The sequence below is a fragment of the Xiphophorus maculatus genome, chromosome 6 (assembly GCF_002775205.1).
Source record: "Xiphophorus maculatus strain JP 163 A chromosome 6, X_maculatus-5.0-male, whole genome shotgun sequence".
Lineage (NCBI taxonomy): Eukaryota > Metazoa > Chordata > Actinopteri > Cyprinodontiformes > Poeciliidae > Xiphophorus > Xiphophorus maculatus.
In genome coordinates this window covers 19,388,730-19,410,584 of record NC_036448.1, presented here as the reverse complement: position 1 = coordinate 19,410,584, position 21,855 = coordinate 19,388,730, and the positions used below count along the sequence as shown (strand labels likewise).

Sequence of the window (21,855 nt, the reverse complement as noted above, 5' to 3'; positions counted from 1 at the left end):
ATATACGGAGGAATTTAAACAAAAAGAAAAGCTTTGAAAAATGTGAAAATATAAAACTCTGAATATTTTTCTCTTATATGAACCAATCTGTGAGGAACTGTTGATTAATTGAACACATTTACATAACAAAGAACTCATGTTTACCAAATCATTGTCAAGAAAATGACAATAAAATATTTAAATACTGTATGTTTTTCAAACTTTGAGTTGTTGCATCCTGATGAATACAGCTTGCCTAAAGGTTTTCTGTAATTAATTAAGTTCACTTTAAAAACTTTAACAGGCATTCACCTGTCCTTTCATAGGCAGATATATGAGAAAGTGATTTTTTCAGATTGAAATCAATTTTCATTGCTATGAATTTTTTAAAAATCAGATTGACTTGATTCTGCCTGGAAGATGAGAAGAAACAGCTCTATGACAGCTGTGCCAACATCAAAATTCAAGAACAGTTGAGTTTCATAATCAAATTCATTACACCCAGTAAATTATTTATGCTACCAAAATACAAGAACAAGCTGTTTGGTTGAACTTTGTAGAGTATTCTGTGGTAACAAATTCAAAAAGATGAACTTTGCCAAAGTTAAGACTGTTTAAGACTTGGATACAAGATTGTGAACATGTGATAAATATAACTTTGCTAGGATTTCAAAGAAGAAAGGTTGCTGCTCCAAAGGCAAATTGTGTTACATTTCAGTTTAAACTGGCTCATTATTAAGTGGAGGCTAGGTTTTTGTAAAGTGTAAAAATGAGACCATAATAAACCTTTCCAAACCTTTTTGGACATAAATTTATATTCAAACTGTTATAATATCCTTTAAAAGTTCATGTATTTTACAAATTCATTCCACTAAGTGAAACACATATAGATAAATTACATAGAGAATGATGTTTTCAAGCTTTTGTTTCTATTAATTAGGATGATTTTATACTTGCAGCTGATAAAAAAAACATCTGAAATTTAAGATTTTAATATTACATCAAACCCATAAAAACATTTTTAATACAGAATTGTGAGCTTAACGTAGAGGCCTACAACTTTAGTTCTGTCCTGCATTGAATTCATCATTACTCCACTGCACAATAAAATTAACAGGTAATGAACAGGCCTTTGCAAAACTTACTGACATTTTGAGGAAGTAATTCAGCCTTCGATTTAGGTTTAACTTCTGCAAGGTTATTTTAAAAACCACTTTAAATCTAAAAAAAGAGCCTAATTAGAACACATATTCTAATCTATTCAACATAACAGTATAATTGACATAAACCCTGTGCAATTCAAGTTTAAAGCCAAAATATTAGTAGAGGAAGAAATATCAAAAATGAAACTAAATAAAAACTACTTTTTAAGTGTAGATATTTTCAAGCTGCTTGGTTGAAGCGTGTCTTGATTTTTCTCATTTTTGACATCACAAAAACTTAGCAGAAGGGAATTTTAATTCAGAATGTGTTTTGGGAGCCACTAGCTTTGAAAAACTATCTGAGGACACATTAAAAAGTAAAATTAAGTTTTTACATATTTGCAATATGAAATCAGAGGATGAACAAGGATAATAAGTCATAACCCTAAATATTACATAAAAGAAAGTTATTCATAAAATGTTGCAGCTTCTTTCTATAAAGATCTTTCTCTTCGTTTTGTTAATTTCTTAAAAATAGAAAATGCACAGATACAGAAAATTTGTCAGAGGCATTTCTCTGTGGTGCTTGCAGTTACATTATTCAGCAATGACTGTGTGAGGCACCAATTTGGTAAAAAATAGGTCATTTTTATTTTCAAAATACATTCATCCAGCAATCACCCAGAAGACAGCACTGAAGTTAGTGTAAGTATAAAAATAACTTTTGACTAGAATACAAGTAAGAGGCACAACTCTTATCAATCACCAAATACACCTAGCACGTTCTTGTTGATTACAATTTGACGGAGAGAACATTTTCTATAAGCAACACAAGACAAAAATGCCACGAAAGTATAGGGATAATGTTGTTTTTTCAAAGTAAAGTGTCCTTCTTCTTCTATAGTATCGGGCAGTACTGCCCACATCTCAAATGCAGTGAGTCCAAAGAGTCTTGAGCTTGCAGTGCACCCTGTTCACCAGTAGATGTCCTTCTTGGCTGCATTGCTGCAGAGGAGTCAACCTCAGGGTGAACTTTTCTGTCTGGTATTTTAAACTCAACTGAAGCAAATGATGACAGGCTGCCATTTCTGTTAGCCCAAGTTTTGGAAGTGTCAACAATTGGTGAAACTCTGAAGCCTCTTGCTTTTATGCTGCCTGCGTCGTGTTTCTGACTCCTGATGCTGACGTCTTCCAAAAAGGGGTCAGAGTCGCTTCCATGTGGCATGTTGTAGTAGGTGCACTTTGGAGTCAGAGGTTTCGCCATCTCCTCGAGCTCGGAGGAGGATATGGCAGCAAGGGGGCTGTGCTGGGTTTTAGTGTAAGTTGGGGAATCGACGCTTGTGTTTTCCTGGCCTGTGTCTGTGGATGTACTGTCCAGATTACCATACATTGCTAGAGAGACAGGGGGGGATTTCCTTATGAGATGGTTCTCTTTTAGAAGCCATCTCCCTCGATCAATCAAAACCCCATCAGCTGAGTCTTTATCAAAGCTTAAAGGGGCGTTTTGTGGATTTTGTGTTTCAGCGTCGGTTTCAGCTTTTAATGAGCTTGCAGCACTGAAATAAGAGAGATCCTCCCTTGAAGCTTTAGTGCCTTCATCACTGGAAGGAGGGCTGTTTCCACTTTTTAATGAGCAACTTGAAGGTGACAGTCTGGAGGGCCTTTTTTCCAACATCCTTCTCTCAGTGCTGCTTGCTTTCTCTAAAGGCTCTTCTCCACTTTCTGAGACAATATCTACAGACTCTTGAGTTTTATACCCTCCACTGCCCGACGTCTCTGGTCTGTAATCTGATAAATCAGACGTGACTGGGCTTGGTAGGCATTTTAGACCATAAGAACTATCCTTTCTTGGTTTTGGTATCAAACTTTGCTTAGTTTGCACAACTCTCGCATTATCAGGCACAATTCTAACATTTCCCTGAGTGTCGTATGTAAATATAAGCGTGTAAGACTGGAGAGCATCATTCACAAAGTCAAGTAGCTCCTGAGAAATTTCCACTGGATTAGTTAAACTGTTTCTTCTATCCTCCTCTCCTCCCTCATCTGTCTCATGAATGGTGTCTGTACATTTATCCTCACACTGGCCTTCAGAGGAATATTTAGATAGAGTGTCAATTGTTTCTTCACAACTATTACTGTGCTGCACACAAGAAGCTTCTTCCGGGATTGTTTCACAATCTTGATCATCGGGAAAACTGTCCACTTCATCCAAAATAGCTCCTTCTCGTGCCTCATCTTTTTGTACCACTTCCATCTGCTCTAATTTCTGATTTGATTCGCTTTCTTCACTAACATTCCTCTCTTCTTCAACTACAGATTTTCCTGCCACCGCATTTTGCTCATTGTCGGACTCATTCATAACTTCTTCATCTTCTGGTGTTTCTTTCTCCAAATCAGTTTCTGTATCCTCCAGACTATTTCCCTCTCCTTCAACCTTATCACACTTTTCTCCATTTGTTTCTTTCTCAGTTTCCTCATCTTTTTGATGTTTGACTTTTTCTTCTTCATTTTCCATTTCCTCTTCTCCTTTTTCTTCAGTAACCTCATCTGTTAACTGCCCTTTCTCATCCTCCTCTTTTTCTCCAACATCTTCTTCAATTTGCTCACTTTCCTCCTCATCAGTCTTGCCTTCAACTGTAAAAGTAGATGCATTTGACATCATATCAGGATCCATGTTTTCATGTTCAAGCATCTCAATTACATCTCCTTTTCTCTCAGTTTCCTCTTCCTCTTCTACTTCCTCCTCTGTTTCCCCAGGGAGAGAGCCTTTACTTTCCTCTTCATCTTGTTCCTCTCCTTTCTCTTCCCCCTCCTCCTGCTCCTCCTCCTCCTCCTCTTCCTCATCTTCCTGTCCCTCCGTCATGACCTCCTCCTCTGCTTCCTCCTCATTAATTATACTCTCTACTTCATCGTCATCTTGTTCCTCATTCTCTTCAGTCTGGACATCCTGATTGTTTCCTTCCTCCTCTGTCTCTCCCGCCCCCTCCCGCTCATCCGTATCTTCAATTGTATCAGCATTTTCTGTTTCCTCAACTGCTTCTTCCTCATCCTCTAGTCTCTTTTGTGTAACCTCTTCATCCCCTGTCATTGCTTCCTCTACTTCCTCTATTTTTTGGACAAATTCCCCTTCACTTGTCTTCTCTTCCTCTGAATCCCCCTGCATCTCTGTTTTCACTTCCATCTCTATTTCCCTTTCCCTTTCCAATTCTTCCCTGTCATCCTCTTCATCAGCATTTACATTTTCATTGTTTCCTAAATTATTGACAGTTTCTGTTTCCTGCTTTTCATTTTTTAATTCCTTGTCTCTTTCTGACATTATCAGACTTTCTGTGGCTAACTCCGGATTCACCTCATCGTCATTTTCATAATTGGTCTCGGTTAAGTCCCCAGTTGTACTTCTAGGCTCTGGTGAATCTTTTGTTTCCTCTTCACAATCACCGACAAATCGCTCTAAATCTTCCTCTGAATCTGACTGGTTTCTAACAGTCTCAACAAAAGTACTTTCCTCAGCAGGGTAGAAACTTTTGGTTTGTTGGATTGTGGAAACAATCTCTTCTCTGAGGTCTTGTGGCATGTTTAGCTCCTCCATGAGCTCATCTAGGACCATTTGCTGATCCTCGAATGCATCGCCGCCATCAGAGACAACATCTAGAGCAAACTCAGTCTCTGAAACTCTGGGGGAAAGTGGTTCACTTTCAAGTCTCTCCCTCAAAATCTGGAAATCCTTCCAGTATTCTCTTAGCTGAGAAGATGCTCTGCTTTGCAAGTCGGTAAGACTTGCCCTCTGCTCTTCTTCATCTTCCATAGCAGAAATCTTCTGGAGAGACTCCATCATTAGCATGGCCTCTGATGGGGTTCTTGATTGGCTACCTTCCCCAAGTTGGGAGCCTTTAATATTGTCTCTCAGCGTCATCACCGACAAGAATGAGATGAAGGCTTTACACGATGAGCCAAACACTGAGGCAACTTGTGTTGAGAAATTAGGAAGGCTGCTTGAATTTTGAAGAGTGGGACCAGTGCTGCTTGTAGATGTTCTTCTGATGCATTGAATTGATGAACAAACCTGGCGAAGGACTGGCCTTAGCTTTGCCTTTGGGCTCAACAAGTGAGACGAAGACATTTCACTGTCATTTGTACCAAGGGCTTCAACAGATTTGTGCAACCTGAGCTTATTCTCATTGTTTTCCGGGTCACACCTGACACTTGGCATTGAAACACAAACACCTCGGGCTCTCTGTTCACCCTGCTGTGCACCTGATGCCAACCCCTCATGGTAAAGAGGAACTGATAAACAAGAGGAGGATTTCTTCATGGCATCGTTTAAGCTAGTCTGGCATTGATTTATTTCATCTGATTCGGAGTCATCACCTATCTTAAATACAACCTTTGCCTGAGTTTCTGCTCCATCTGTAATCACCTCGTCTGCATATGGCACAGAGTCTGGGTTGGCATTTTCCAACCAGTTCTCAACATACTGGTGAATTTCTGAAGAAGAAGGATTCAGAGAAGGTAAAGACCCACTCTCACTCAGTTCCTGTGGTGGTTTGGGTAATGATAGTCCACATTCAGTCATAGATTTTGGCCTGCTGATTGTCTTTTGACTGGGTGAAAGTGGCTTTTTCGCTTGTAAAATGTCTGACATGTTCTTCTTCATCTGAGGCCTCCCGGTTGGAGTGTTAATATTGTGTCCATTGTTTGATGCTATTTTGTTTTGACTTTTTTTCTGCTGTGGGCTTGGTTTAGCATGTCCAGGGTTAAGTAGTAAGACTGAATCCTTTTTTGTTTTTTCATCTTTGATTGACTTCTTAGACTGAGAATTTTCTGTTCCTTTACTCGTCAGTGAACTTTTCGATCTCTCCAATGAACTCAGGCTCTTTTTTCCTACACTGGCATTGCTGCTCAGTTTGTCAGTAGATGAATATTTACTATGTTTTGAGGAGCCTTTTATGCTTTCTTGAAGTTTTTTATCTGAGCTGTTTGTTGAAACTGAACTCTTCTCATTGAAAAGTGGCCTAGCAATCTTTTTCTTCTTAGTACTTTTGGCAGCATTATGTTTATTTACTGTTTCCACCTTTTGTAAGCCGGCAGCCTCATTCTCAGTTACCGAGGACAGATTGTTTGCAGCCTGATGTGTTAGAGATCCTGCCTCTGATGAAAGTGATAGCATCTCCTCTTTCTGCCTCTCTAGTGAGTCGGTGGTGGGCGGCTGCCAGTTACAATCTATATCACAATCATTGCTAGATGATTGAGGCCCAGAGGAAGTGGACGGTTTGCTTTTTGCAACCGGAGGGGAGCCATGCAAAGAAGTGCCACCTGCGCTAAGCTCCTCATTTGCAACATAGTTGTCGTAGCAACCTTGACTCTCATAAATATGCATCACGGTCTCCGTGACCTCCATTCCACCATTCTGTATCTGAAGGACCTCAGCAACCCCTGATGATTTGACAGAGGAGCGTTTGCTGCTTGCTTCTGATGACGTCGTCCTACAAGGTTTAGGCTTATTGCTGCTGCTATGTCTGACAACGCAATAGCCCTCGGTAGTCTCGCCATCAGCAGTTCTCTCCATATACGAATAATGTCCCAGGGTGCTCTTTTGAAATCCTGTCTCTGTAACCATTTTCACACTCTCTACCGAAGCCCTCTCATTCACCTGTTGTGGGCCTGGTGTAGGAGTCCGCTTAAATCGTGTTTTTGCTCTACCCAAAGTTGTGGAACTATAACCTTTATAGATGTGTTCTTCATTAAAGGCAACGCCCCTTGCAGCTCCGTCATGGTAGTTTTCTTCTTTTCTTTCATCCTCTTCAATACCTGGGGAGTCTTTGGCAACAGCATTGTTTGAGTCAGGTGAGCTGTTGTCTGACCCAGAGAGGGAGGCACAAACTGTCTTCTTGTTAAGGCCGGAGCGGCTGAGCGTGGTTGTCCAGTGAAGCATCTCCTCTTCCTTTATCGTCAAACGAACTTTCATCTCTACTGTCATGCTGCCGTCTTGGTTTATGCGGAATGACTTTTCAATGTCGTCATCATGAGGGACGACGTCGCTAACATGCTCATTATCTTCTATCCTCTCAGGTTCGCATGTCTCCATGGCTGCATGATGCTGATGGGCTTCTGTTTCAGACAGTCCACTGGGATGGTGCAGGTAGCCGTTCAAGCTGCTTTTCTGGGACTTGTTTATCTGGTTGACAATGAATCGCTCTGATGACACGGAGAAGTTTCTTGAGCCTCTTCCACTAGATAAAGATTTATCTTTCTCTGGAGTTGGTTGATGAATAATATACAGGAGTTTGTGAAGGGCATGTGAGGAAAAAAGAAAAATATTTATTATTGGATAAATATTATGCTGCATTCATCTAGGTAAGCTTAGGTATACATCCTATTGTAAAAAGGGTAATCCAAGGGGCTTCATAGGAAAACGAATGAACTACTGTAAAAGGAAATTACATTGAAAACTAATACAAATACACTAAGAAATAAAAATAGCAATATTTAGGCAGCATTTATAAAGAAATAAAATCTGTAATATAAAGGAAAAATAATAATTTAGACATTGCACAAATTAACTAATGAAATAATATTTTACATTTATGGCAATTTACATTTTCTGCAGAGCTCTGGTTTTCAAGGAGTTGGTTCAAGACCTGAGGAGGATAGACACCAAATATTTCCTCTCCTTGTTTAGTTTGACAAAGGGCTTATGTACAAGGTTTATACTTAACAAGCACAATCAGTGTCTTAAAGTTTAAAAATAAGGATATAAGTGTAGCATTTTCCACTAAGGGAGCCAAAGCAAGAATAAGATACAAATACATAAATTTGCAGTTTTTATTACATTAAACTCAAATGGGTCAATGTACATATGTAGAAAAAAGGGCAGACTGTATTGTGACACTAAAATGTTTTGGCCCTGTGTTTGAAGATAGAAAAAAGTAGCTCAACGTGGGTGAAAGGGATGAATATGGGCCAATATTTCACTTACTGTCATGACATCATTCTCCAATTTCATTGTCATTGTCGTTTCTCACAAATTGTAATTTATGAGAAAGTAGCCTAAATATACTTTCTTGAATGTGTTTCTACAAAAATATTATTATACTGATTTAACTGAATTAACCGTAATAATTTGTCCTTAAGAATTTAGTTTTTGTCATGTACAATGCTATTAAAAAGGATTTTCCCCAGTCCAGTCCAATTCAGCTTTAGTTATCAAACACAATACAAGGTCAAAGTGCCATACATTTAAAAAAAACCCTCAAAATCAATTAGAAGAAAAGTCTAAAATTTGACAGGACAAGAGCTATCAATTACTAGAATTGATTTATTTGGTTGTCCTGAATGATAGCTCAATTACTAGAATTGAGCTATCAATTCTAGTAATTGATAACTCTTACAAAGCAGCAATAAGAACTATCAATTAATAAAATCAACAAAAGATAAAATAAAAATCAGCATCTCAAGCTATGTCAAAGGGCAGAGCAAAGAGATGAGTTTTATACATTTTCTTATACATTTTTTCTTATACATTTTTAATCGTTTGTATTATTCTTCAAGGTGTTCCTGTTTTGCTTCTTTTCTCTTTCTTTTTTTTTGTTGCAATAATAGTAATTAACACTTACGCATTCTGGGATTTAATGTTGATGGTTCCACATGTTCCACATACATAATCTGGGCCGTCTGGCCTGCTCTGTGAAAACGCTGGTTTCCTAATCTGAAAGGCTCGTTGCCAGCTGCCACAATGATTCCAGAGCATAAGATAAGTGCAGCAAGACCATCAACCTGGAGGAAGAAAGTGGAGGCAAGTTAAACTCGACAGGAATTATCAATGTCGGTTTTTGAAATCAAAAAGGTATATTTGTTACTTTGTAATTGCGAATTAGACAACAAACCTTTGCTTCTTCAACATTAAGGCTATTATAAATTTTGCTCACAGTCTGTAAGACACTAATTCACACTGTCAAACCTTCACCAGAACACGTGCCGAAATCTGCATGTGGTGCTCTTGATCTTTACTTTGTCACTGAAGGACACTCCGGATTAAGGCATTTTCTCACTGGGGGGGATGTTTAGGCAGCACTTCTAAAGTACTTCTCGGAATCCTTTTTATAATACAGCATATATAAAAAAAAGATGTATTCTACATACTCTCTTTCGGGATAAATGGCTACTTTTCAGCCAAACATTTTGGTCTTTTCAGACCAGGTGATATAAAGTTCAAGTATCAGAAACTTGGTAAGATTAGATTAAATGGTCTCAGGAAAAATACTGAACTTAATTATTAGATAAGTGACAGACACTAGGAAAATGTTCACAGTCAAGATGATCCTGATAGTGTTTCCCAAAGAAATCTCTGCCTTATATAGTCCTGGGTGTCATTAGATAAAGAATTAAGAATCACAGCAGATTAGGAATGCCTAAAGAGGTTGCAGAACAGTCCTCAGCATGTTCCGACTGTAAAGTCACGGAATCATTTAAATGTTGGAAAAAGTACCACTGTAAAGAAAAAAAATACTTCTAAAGCTCTAAAAGGCATCTGTGTAACAAGTTATCACTTATCTGTTGTTCTTTAAACACTATAGAATAAAATATGTTTTCTCCTTTTTGTTTAAAAATGTTTAAAACAAGATCTCTCTTGTCTTCTCTAAAATTAACTGAAAAGTTCCTTCTGCTCTTAACCTGAAGTCATTTTGTTACTTTGGCATTTACTGATTGCAAAATGATTGCCCTCTTCATTAGACAAAGCATTTGAGAGATGTGTTTATAAAACCAACTACTTGTTCCAAATATTATAATTTCTATTTTTAATTGTGCTTCAGGAGCCATTATTGTGACAGTACTTCTTGAAATTACAAGGATTGTTGAAGCTCTAAATCATTTTCTCTAATAAAACTAAAACTTCATAAATATGTAAAAAAAAACAATTATCTTATCACCAACAGTAGAGACAGGAGAGTTGTGTGTAAAATATTACTGTCAAATTTCCTACAACTAACACATTCTAAACTTAACTGTTGTTGAAAACAATCATACTAAATGTTTTTTCTGCCACTTTTTGTTTTGTTATTTTAGGTTCATGGTTATATATGGTTCTATGTCACGTAGGATTGTTGTCCTGTTTCGTGTCATTAAAGGTCAGGAGTCAAGTACAAGACTTTGTGCCAGTCTCCCAAATGACTCACTCCCCTTAACTGTAAATAAAAAATAATAATTTGCATCTTCAAATGGTTCAAAGGTTTAAATGCAAAGCAAAATGGGTAGATTTTTCTACCTGCTTAGATAACTTTTCTTATTTCACATATCCTTTAATTATATTTCTAGTTTCACCAATGACTTACCCGTCTGCCATCTGTAGAATAGAGTTTCAGCACTGGAAACTGGAGTATCTGGGAGAGGTAATCCAGCAAAGCATCAAAAGTTGGTGCTGTTCTTCTCTGCAACACAATGGTTCGTCTAACTGTAGGATCCCTGTTTTTGATAACTGTGAGCTTCTTGGGCGTCCGCACTGCCACTTTCTCAGTGACCTTCGCTGGCCTATTGCTTGGATCAGTCCCTCTGCCAAACTGATGATACTTGAGCTCCTGCCTCTTATGCCGTCTTGCATTGAAAGGCCTTGTCGCGTTCCAAGGCACCTGCCTGCGGTTCACCTCTTCCAGGTTTAATGGCTTCACCCGTTTCTGATCCGAACACACGTAAGCTCCCCCATCCTGTAAGTCTTCCAAAGCTTTGATAAAGTGAGTTCCTCGAGGTGTAGTTATGGTTCGTACTCCAAATGGCAGAGGCACTTTTTTGGAAAGAGCGTCCAGCAGAGCATCGAATGTCTTAAAGATACGGGCAGTGACTATCATCCGATGCCCACTGAACTGATAGTCACCGCTTTTGTAGAAGCATACCCGTTTAGAAGCTGAAGGCTCCGAGACAGATTGCACAGGCCGAGAGGGCAACATCTGTCCACTGCTAGAGGACATCTCCTCCGCTGGAGGGTCCGGGATAGATGTGTTGCTCATATTGTAAGAAAGTGACTTGGAAAAAAAGAGAAAAAAGAAGAAATGTAACTTTTTAAGCTTGGTAGTTTCCCTATTAATTTTCATCTGCACATAAAGTTGAAAACTGCTTTTATCTTTCCTTATACTCACATCAAACCAGAGTTGAGTTTAAGCTTTTTAAGCTAGTCTTTGTGTTTGAATCACAAAAAATTAATAGCAGTGATATTACAAAAGAAACTAATTAAATCATTTAATAAACTAGTTTTTGGGAGTTGTTGTTTCTTTTTTGTTGTTTGGACGTCTGTTAAAAACTGTTTAAAAAAAACATACAAACTGTCACACAAAAAAACCCACAAATGCAAATTAGTTTTTTGCCATTTCTTAAGCTATTTCTTATAAAATGTTGATAAGTACTTTTGTTCAAAACACTACTTTTCCATATCTTCAAAAAACTTTACAATGCCCTCATGTATAAGTAAGGACATACTTTTAAATGCTTTTCATCACATATAAAACCATTAATGGGAGTAATCCATGTAATTTAAAGATCCGATTGTCTAATAACAACTTCATGCTAAATCTCTGCTTTCATGGTGCAGAAATTTTACTCATTTCCAGAATTTCATAAACTTTATGCAGTGTTTAGTTTTTAGTTCCCTGTCTTGTGGAAACAGATCTCAGTCATTCTCTTAAAAAGGAGAATACAGATTTTTTATTTACTAAACCTAGCTTTCTTAAAAGCTAAGGTTTCCGAAAACTTAGCTTAACTTAAAAGCTAAGTTTTTATGTCTTAAAACTTTTGCAAAGCTAAGTTTTAAGAGAGGGTAATGTTATGCCTTAAGAGTTTTAAAATGCATTTATGTATCTTTCAAACTTGTATCACATTTATTATTATTTATTTGGTATGCATTTCTTCTGCTAAGAAATACATACACACATTGTTTAATTTGATTATTTTGTCTTGTAATGTACTTTCAAGTGTCTGACTGAAGTCTGTTTTTTGTCACAATTTGATGTTGAGACCCAAATTAAAGCATAAAACAGGAGTTATTGTGAACTGATTGCTTATTGAACACAGAACACCTAACAAAAAAACAATGGGGGCACACAGGGGAAATAATGACAGGCTAGTTAAACAATAATAGTGGCAAAAGAGCTAATTACTGAATAACTAAAGACAAATTTACAGAAACAAAAAACAAAGGGACAACAAAAATCAAATTCCTTAAGATCATAATGTAACCCCTCAGGTTATATATATATCACTCTTTTCTCCCCTTAAACAGTAGTAATCACGTTTTCTTAATTTGGTAAGTGTTTTACACTCACATATTGTTATTTACTACCGCCAGTAAATGCATCAGTTTTACTTGGCTCTACCTTACTGGTCAGTCAAGGGCAAAATCAAGTTTAAGCAATTTGATTGGTTGTGACGGACTGGGGTGAGAACGGTACTGGAGGTGTACGTGCCGCTGCTACGCACAGTCAGTCAGTCGGCCTGCGGCCGTTCATGGACGAGGTTGGACCTGTGCCGTTGTGGACTATTATATTTTTTTTATTGCTAACCTTTTGGAGCTACCAACTTTTCCTGAACGCTTTGCTTGGTTTTTCGAGCCACGGATCCGGACCACGCTCAACGTTTTGCTTGGATTTTGGAGCTGCAGATCCGAACCACGCTCGTGAGCCGGAACGGACGGTGGGACCGAAGTTGGAGCAGTTTTATTGCCGTTCGTTTAAAACTGGTAATCCATGGTGGGGTGAGTAACCCATTCCTCGTGGTTGTTCTGGGAGCCGCCATCATTGGAACTGCTATTCCGAGGACGAATGCTAACAGAGTCTCCTCAGGCCTGCAACGTTTGAAAAGCCAACGGACTGCTTTAATAACTCAAGAAACTGAATAGTGTGGTTGATGCCAACAGTATTTGTATTTCATACATTCAGCTTTATTGTTTTTGTTTATTGAATACCACTTGTTTAAAGGGGTTGTTTTGAACAGTTCTGGTTCTGAGACAGCACAGTTGCACTAAGTGTGCTTAAAATCTTATTACTAATCTATTGGGGTTGTAATATTGAGTGTAGCACTTCCTGCGATTAATATCTAATTAATGGGTGGGATACCTTCTGTGCTATTGTTCCATGGTGCTGAAAGTTATCTGTGCTCTGTTAATGTGCATTGCCCTTGGTTTATTACTGACCAGTACGGTTTATTAAACTGGTACATATTCAACTTTACCATCTTCCTTCCTTATTTTAGTATAAGGTCACAGTCACACTGCATTTAGATCTTACTTATAGCTATCTTAGTCTTGCTCTTGTGCTCAGTTACGCACTCTATTCACTACATATATTGTTGCCAATTAATACATTATTTTCTCATTGTGAGGTAGTTGATAGAGTGTAGGTCAGAGAATCTGGGCGCTGTTCATAGGGGAAAACTAGAACAGTGGTTACATAAATGGAGGCACCGCTGGGATATTAGACCGAGTAACTGTCCTACAATCAAGACTAGAAGAACTATAATCATACCACAATGGCCAACTCATCCCTCCCACTACCACCGTTAGAGCTTCAGACCTGGTGCAGCGAATCAAATGTAAATCCAGCTTATGCAGTTGTCGTGAGTGGAGTTCCCATGGACACCAGTATTGCGGATGTGGAAGAGTTACTGGAGACAGTTAAAGCCTTCGGCAGAGTACGTGTCCGAGCCCAAAAGTCTGTCCCTCAACTGAAAACTGACATACTGCTGTGTGAGTGTCGCAATCCAGTTGACCCTAGCAAAGCGCCTCCAGAAATATTCCCCCACACGGGTGAATTACCGTGGAAGCTAACTTTGCTTACTGAACCTGCGGAAGAACCAGACGAGTTTGCCATAAAACTAAAAAGACTGCTTGAAAGTGAAGGAAAAACATTAGCAGATATTGAGCCCTTGCTTTCCCAAGAGTCAAATCTGAAACAGGAGCACCCTTCATCTATTATTCGGGCTGTTGGAGAACTGTTGGAAAAAGTGAGACCCCCACAGGAGAACAATGCATTTCGCCGACTACGAGTTTTCTCTGGAGTTACTCCCACCCCTGCTGGTGAAGAGACACTTGAGAATTGGTTGGAGCAGGCACAATTAATGCTCGATGAATGTGATTGTTCTGCCAAAGAGAAGCGGAAGAGGATTGTTGAGAGTGTAAAGGGGCCAGCGCTTGAAATAATACAAGCTATACGCTGCAATGATCCAGACACACCCCCTCAAAAATTCTTGGAGGCAATTGAAAATGTATTTGGCACCACAGAATCAGGTGAAGACCTATATTTTGCCTTCAGATCTATGCAGCAAAACCCAAATGAAAGACTTTCAGATTTTGTTAGAAGGCTGGAGAAAGTTCTCACCAAGGCTGTTCAAAAGGGTGGTGTCCCTCCTGCCCTAAGAGACCGTGCACGAGCTGAGCAGCTGTTACGAGGTGCTGTTGAATCTGACATTATGCTGCTGCAGCTGCGGCTAAAAGAAAGACTTCACAATCCCCCATCCTTCATGGCACTGCTAAGTGAGGTACGTGCAGATGAGGATCAGAAAATGCTAAGGCGGCATACTACCAGTGTGCGACAAGTTGGCGCAGCAGACCTAAAGGCACCAAAGCTCTCTGAAATGGATGCCCTCAAGGATCAGATAAAGGAGCTTCGAAGCCAAGTACAGCAGCTAACAGTAAAAGGACAAGATAGCCCTCACCTAATTGGAGGAGTGCCGCAAGCTGTGGCTGCACGTTCTAATCCTGAGATGCATGTGTTAAAAGAACAAGTTCTTAGTCTCCAACACCAGTTCAGCCAACAAGCTACACCACCCACGGCTCCCATACCTCAGCCAAGGAACCAAAGAAATTCTTGGCGTAAAGATAGAGAACCCACAAAGTTTGCCAGAGAGGGTTCCAATGTATTTTGTTACCGTTGTGGCGAAGATGGCCACATTGCCACCAATTGCACCTGTCCTGAAAACTCTTCCAAGGTCATCCGAAAACTAATTCAGTCAATGCAAAAACTGCAACAAAGTCAAAAGAGAACCAGCTCACGGTCTTCAGAGCCAGAAAGAAAAGGTGGCCAAGTCACTGTGAGCCAAATTGGTCCTCCCACACCCAACCAGATACCTACAGGTCTCATTGGGGCACCAACAGTAGGCCAAATTATTATTGAAGGCCAGCCTTGTGATGCCTTAATGGACAGTGGCTCCACTGTTTCTATTGTATTTGAGGGCTGGTATACCCAACACCTATCCCACTTACCATTACACCCCATTTCGAGTCTAGACCTTTGGGGCCTTGGCCAGAACAGTTACCCCTATAAAGGTTTTATCGCTGCTCAAATACAGTTTCCTGAGGATATTGTAAAAGGTGGGTCCCGGACAGTCTTGGCTTTAGTCTGTCCAGAACCGAATGGTCCCGAACAGCAGCCAGTGATTATTGGCACAAATGCACGGACTTTCATTCATGAGCCACAATCCAAAAGGGCATCAAAGAACAACAAGGTGGCACAAACTATGCGGGTGTGCACACAGTCCATCCAAAAGTCACCTGTGACCCCAAACAGAGCAGCAGCTTTTGTGAAATGGGTTGGACCTGGGCCTCTAACTATACCCCCTGGTTCTGGACTTACAGCTACATGTAAAGTGTCCTGCTCAGAATCTTTGGAGGACAGCATACTGGTGATTGAGACACCTGTTACCAGATCCCTTCCTGCAGGGGTGCTAATGCCCTCATGTGTGCTTTTGTCCATGGACATGGATGCAGAACAATTCCCTCTGTTCCTGAAAAATGAAACGGCCAAACCCAAGTCCCTTCCTAAAGGCACGGTCATAGCTCATGTCCATAAAGCTGACATAGTCACCCAGATACAGCCAAGCCAAGTACCCCACCAACGACTTGACCCGACAGTCTTCAATTTTGGTGACTCCCCCATTCCTGAAAACTGGAAAGTCCAACTATCACAAAAGTTGGCTGAGCGACCTGAAGTTTTCTCTCTGACCGAATGGGATGTTGGACTTGCAAAAGGGGTTGAACACCACATCCGACTAAATGATTCTAGACCATTTCGAGAACGGGTAAGACGCCTGGCTCCCGCAGACATTGATGATGTCCGTCGACACTTACAAGAGCTTCTTGCTGCTGGCATAATTAAAGAATCTCGTTCACCATACGCCTCCCCAATTGTAATCGCAAGAAAGAAAACTGGCAAAATTCGAATGTGCATTGATTACCGCACACTTAATTCCAGAACCATACCAGACCAATACACACTTCCGAGAATAGACGATGCCTTGGCCTGCCTCACTGGGAGTCGCTGGTTCTCTGTGCTCGACCTTCGCAGTGGCTATTACCAAATTGAAATGGCAGAAGAAGACAAAGAAAAAACTGCATTCATTTGCCCATTGGGTTTCTACCAATTCGAACGCATGCCTCAAGGGATCACAGGTGCCCCTGCGACATTTCAGAGATTAATGGAGAAGGCAGTAGGCGATATGAATCTCCTCCAGTGTCTAGTCTACCTCGATGATCTTATTGTGTTTGGTCGTACTCTGGAAGAGCATGAAGAGCGACTTCTGAAAGTGCTCGATCGCCTGAGAGAACAAGGGTTAAAACTGTCCATTGATAAGTGTCAATTTTGCCAACCCCAAGTCAAATACGTTGGTCACATCGTGTCTGCTGCTGGCGTCGCAACAGACCCTGACAAGATAAAGGCAGTGGCGAATTGGGAACCTCCAGTAAACCTAAAATCACTGCAGTCCTTTTTAGGGTTCTGCGGTTATTACCGCAAGTTCATCGCCAACTATTCTGCCATAGTCCGGCCCCTCACAGATCTTACAAAGGGTTACCCACCAACACAAAAGAAACAAAGGAAAAATGAGCGCATTGTCACACCATACTATCACCCTTCTGAGTCATTTGGAGAGCGATGGACGCTAGAATGCACTGAGGCGTTTCGAAAAATTATCCAGTGCCTCACCCATGCCCCAGTCTTGGCCTTTGCGGACCCTACCAAGCCGTACATCCTTCATGTGGATGCCAGTCTTGACGGGCTTGGAGCGGTCCTTAATCAGGAACACTCTGATGGCTTACGCCCTGTTGCATTTGCTAGTCGCAAGTTGAGTCAGTCAGAGAGAAACTACCCTGTTCACCAACTAGAATTCTTGGCGTTGAAGTGGGCAGTCGTGGATAAGTTCCATGATTATCTTTATGGGGCCCGCTTTACGGTGAGGACAGACAATAACCCCCTCACTTATGTACTTACAACCGCCAAGTTGAACGCAACTGGTCATAGGTGGCTAGCCGCACTTACCACTTACGACTTTGACATCCAATACAAACCCGGCCGGGATAATGTGGATGCTGATTGGTTGTCCAGAAATGCAATCGGTGATGAACTCGGTTGGAGAGTAATACCCCCCTCTGGAGTTAAAGCTCTTTTCCACCCTGTGGACAGTACCAAGTCCTCAGAGCACCCAGAACGGCTTATTGACCAACTGGGGGCCACACCGAGTGCTGTTCCTGATGCATATGCTTGTTTTACTCACCTGCAGTTAAGTCCTCTGGAGAGACTAAGCAAACTGGACCTGGCCAAAGCACAAGACCTAGATCCTGTAATAGGTCCTGCCAAGAAAGCAGTCCAGGATGCGGTCTGGCCCTCCAACAGACATCCTGACTTATTGCTTCTACAAAAGGAAAGTTCAAAACTCCTGATGAAAGATGGCCTGTTGCATCGAAAAGTTTCCAGGCCTGCCGGCCTCCAGAACTTACAACTCGTTCTCCCAATTCAGTTCAGACCACAAGTACTCAGGGCTCTTCATGATGAGTCAGGGCACCTTGGAGTTGATCGCACAGTTGAGCTACTGAGAGACAGATTTTTCTGGCCCAAGATGGTCTCCGATGTGACAGACTACATCAAGAATTGTGGCAGGTGTGTTGCCCGCAAGACCCTACCTCGACGGGCTGCACCATTACACCAAATCACAAGCAATGGCCCTCTCGACCTAGTCTGCATAGATTTTTTATCTATTGAGCCTGATTCGAAGGGAGTGGCCAATGTTCTCGTTGTTACAGACCATTTCACCCGATACGCCCAGGCCTACATCAGCAAAGATCAAAAAGCCTCAACCGTTGCCAAGATTTTGGTTGAAAAGTTCTTTGTTCACTACGGGCTGCCTGCAAGGATTCACTCTGATCAGGGGCGTGATTTTGAGAGCCGGTTAATCAAAGAACTTCTACAAATGTTGGGCATAAAGAAGTCTAGGACAACTCCTTATCACCCCCAGGGTGACCCCCAACCAGAGCGTTTTAACCGCACACTCCTATCTATGCTGGGCACGCTCAATCCCTCTCAAAAGCAAAAGTGGAGTCAACATATCAGTTTGCTGGTTCACGCTTACAATTGTACGCGGAACGACGCTACCAGTTACTCACCATACTACCTTATGTTTGGTCGTGAGGCTCGTCTGCCAGTTGACCTTTGCTTTGGTACATCTCCAGATGGCACAGACCACCAAAGTTACCTTCAGTATGTTGAAAAGCTAAGAGCAGAGTTGCAAAAGGCTTACAAACTGGCACAAGAAGTTGCAGACAAGAACCACCAGCGCAACAAAAGATACTATGACACAAGAGTAAGAAATCAAGTTCTAGGACCAGGAGACAGAGTACTTATTCGAGCTACAGGTGTACCTGGCAAGAATAAACTTGGAGACAAGTGGAGCTCAAGCCCCTATATAGTGGTTGAAAAATTGCCAAGCCTGCCGGTTTACAAGGTAAAGCCAGAAAGGGGCAGAGTCATTGTCAAAACCTTGCATCGTGACCATTTACTACCTATTGGGCACCTGGTTCGGTTTCCTGTTGATCATGAAAAGAAACCAGAGTGCCACCGACCAGAAACAAGGTCCTCAGCAGAGACCAAGACGAACAGACCTGATGACAGTGCAATGCAAAGAACTGACAAGGAGATCATGTCTGAGACGGAGGAAGACGATCTGTGGTACCTATCCACTGCTCAAAGAGAGTCTGTTTCCCAAGCACTAGATCTCCTTGCAGATCACTTCAACCGCAGAGAGTCTGCTGTCACTGCAGACCCAACACTAACTTCAAACAGTGCTTGTCCAACAGAGCCTATGAGTGCTATTACTGTCTCAGAGGCTGAGGAGGAACCAGAGGTTAGGCAGCTGCCTGACGACCCTGTGGCGGACGCAGGTCTAGCTGGGGGAGCGCTCCCTTTGGCTAGTCAGTCTGAAAGCAGTGCAGAGCCCCTCAGTGATCATCAGTCACGTCGAGAGATTAGACCAGTCATTCGGCTCAGTTATGACAAGCCTGGACATTCCATCGACAAGCCATTTGTGATAGTACACCGAGGAGTGAGAATCACCATTGAAAGAAGGAGCCATGCCCCTGTGTTCCAGTGTGTGCCTCCTGCAGTTTAGCTGGGGTTTTCTGACAAGTAATTTAGCCACCTAAGGGTAAATTGATTTGTTCTGCATAGATAGTCCGATGAGGGCATCTGGACTTTTAGAAGGGGGAGGATGTAACCCCTCAGGTTATATATATATCACTCTTTTCTCCCCTTAAACAGTAGTAATCACGTTTTCTTAATTTGGTAAGTGTTTTACACTCACATATTGTTATTTACTACCGCCAGTAAATGCATCAGTTTTACTTGGCTCTACCTTACTGGTCAGTCAAGGGCAAAATCAAGTTTAAGCAATTTGATTGGTTGTGACGGACTGGGGTGAGAACGGTACTGGAGGTGTACGTGCCGCTGCTACGCACAGTCAGTCAGTCGGCCTGCGGCCGTTCATGGACGAGGTTGGACCTGTGCCGTTGTGGACTATTATATTTTTTTTATTGCTAACCTTTTGGAGCTACCAACTTTTCCTGAACGCTTTGCTTGGTTTTTCGAGCCACGGATCCGGACCACGCTCAACGTTTTGCTTGGATTTTGGAGCTGCAGATCCGAACCACGCTCGTGAGCCGGAACGGACGGTGGGACCGAAGTTGGAGCAGTTTTATTGCCGTTCGTTTAAAACTGGTAATCCATGGTGGGGTGAGTAACCCATTCCTCGTGGTTGTTCTGGGAGCCGCCATCATTGGAACTGCTATTCCGAGGACGAATGCTAACAGAGTCTCCTCAGGCCTGCAACGTTTGAAAAGCCAACGGACTGCTTTAATAACTCAAGAAACTGAATAGTGTGGTTGATGCCAACAGTATTTGTATTTCATACATTCAGCTTTATTGTTTTTGTTTATTGAATACCACTTGTTTAAAGGGGTTGTTTTGAACAGTTCTGGTTCTGAGACAGCACAGTTGCACTAAGTGTGCTTAAAATCTTATTACTAATCTATTGGGGTTGTAATATTGAGTGTAGCACTTCCTGCGATTAATATCTAATTAATGGGTGGGATACCTTCTGTGCTATTGTTCCATGGTGCTGAAAGTTATCTGTGCTCTGTTAATGTGCATTGCCCTTGGTTTATTACTGACCAGTACGGTTTATTAAACTGGTACATATTCAACTTTACCATCTTCCTTCCTTATTTTAGTATAAGGTCACAGTCACACTGCATTTAGATCTTACTTATAGCTATCTTAGTCTTGCTCTTGTGCTCAGTTACGCACTCTATTCACTACATATATTGTTGCCAATTAATACATTATTTTCTCATTGTGAGGTAGTTGATAGAGTGTAGGTCAGAGAATCTGGGCGCTGTTCATAGGGGAAAACTAGAACAGTGGTTACAATAACAAGATCAAGTTGATGGAGAACATAGACAAATGTTTTTGTGGGTTTTTTTTTTCAATTACTTTTTTGTGTTGGGTTCAATTTCTGATATTTTGTCATATATTCTCAATATAAAGGAAGAACAATATTTATATTGAGAATATAAATAACGTTTTATTATTAACTGGAAATAAGTAGACTAATTTCCAGTCTATTACTGGAAATTAGGACTTTTTATGGCTGTTCCCTTAGCATAATGTTCAGCAAAGCATGTTAAACTTACTAATTCCTTAATGCTTTCAATCTATTTTGTGTCTATGTTATCATAGACAAAAACATAACATAGCGTAGTTCTGGACTGAAGCTGTATAATGATAGTCAGCATTAATACAGTAAACATATCTGACATTATATGCATACATATAAAGAGAATGTATTATTTTGTACATTATAGCTTATTAGTATGGAACTTAATTTCTTTCCAAACCAGTAATTCTCCTCCGGTTACTGCCAACATTAGCTTTAAGCAAACATGGACACAGGCCTTCCATGCCTTAAACATAAAGACAGATTGCAATCTCAAAGTAATAAGATAAATTCCAGTGAGGAAACTAACAAATCAACTGATGTAATCAGCAAAACTTACCACAAAAGGTGCATTTCTTCTAGTTTTTTAAAGGCAAAAACAATTCAAAACCTGCCTCTGTTGTGTTCCACGGCTGATCAAAGCCTCTCAGCTGCGTTGGAGGGCTATTTTGGGACATGCAACATCATGGCCAATTTGCTTAATCTTTGCTAACACTTAATCAGCACCTAAGGTTGAGGAAATATACATATATATATATATACATATATATGTTTACATATATATAAAAAGGAAATAAACAACACATTTTACTCATATTAAATTTCAAAATATTAATTACTTATTTCTTGCAAGTTTGGGACAATGTAACTTGTTATTATTAATATTTAAACACATTTTTATAATTGTCCGAGAAATCAGTTTCAAATTTAGTATAAAAAA

At 40.6% G+C, this 21,855-nt stretch overlaps 2 protein-coding genes across 2 annotated transcripts; one reads left to right on the top strand and one right to left on the bottom strand.

Moving 5' to 3' along the window:
* Nucleotides 1-1,821: 1,821 nt before the first annotated feature.
* LOC102229328 (RP1, axonemal microtubule associated) lies at nt 1,822-11,119 on the bottom strand. Its single transcript, XM_014469105.2, has 3 exons — nt 10,451-11,119; nt 8,735-8,894; nt 1,822-7,373 (listed from the first exon to the last, which is right to left on the bottom strand). The coding sequence occupies exons 1-3, from the start codon at nt 11,117-11,119 to the stop codon at nt 2,020-2,022; spliced, it is 6,183 nt and encodes a 2,060-aa protein (XP_014324591.1). The 3' UTR covers nt 1,822-2,019.
* A 1,231-nt stretch (nt 11,120-12,350) lies between these two features.
* Nucleotides 12,351-20,805, top strand: LOC111608786. Its single transcript, XM_023334880.1, has one exon. The coding sequence runs from the start codon at nt 13,629-13,631 to the stop codon at nt 19,530-19,532; it is 5,904 nt and encodes a 1,967-aa protein (XP_023190648.1). The 5' UTR covers nt 12,351-13,628; the 3' UTR covers nt 19,533-20,805.
* The last annotated feature ends 1,050 nt before the right edge of the window (nt 20,806-21,855 follow it).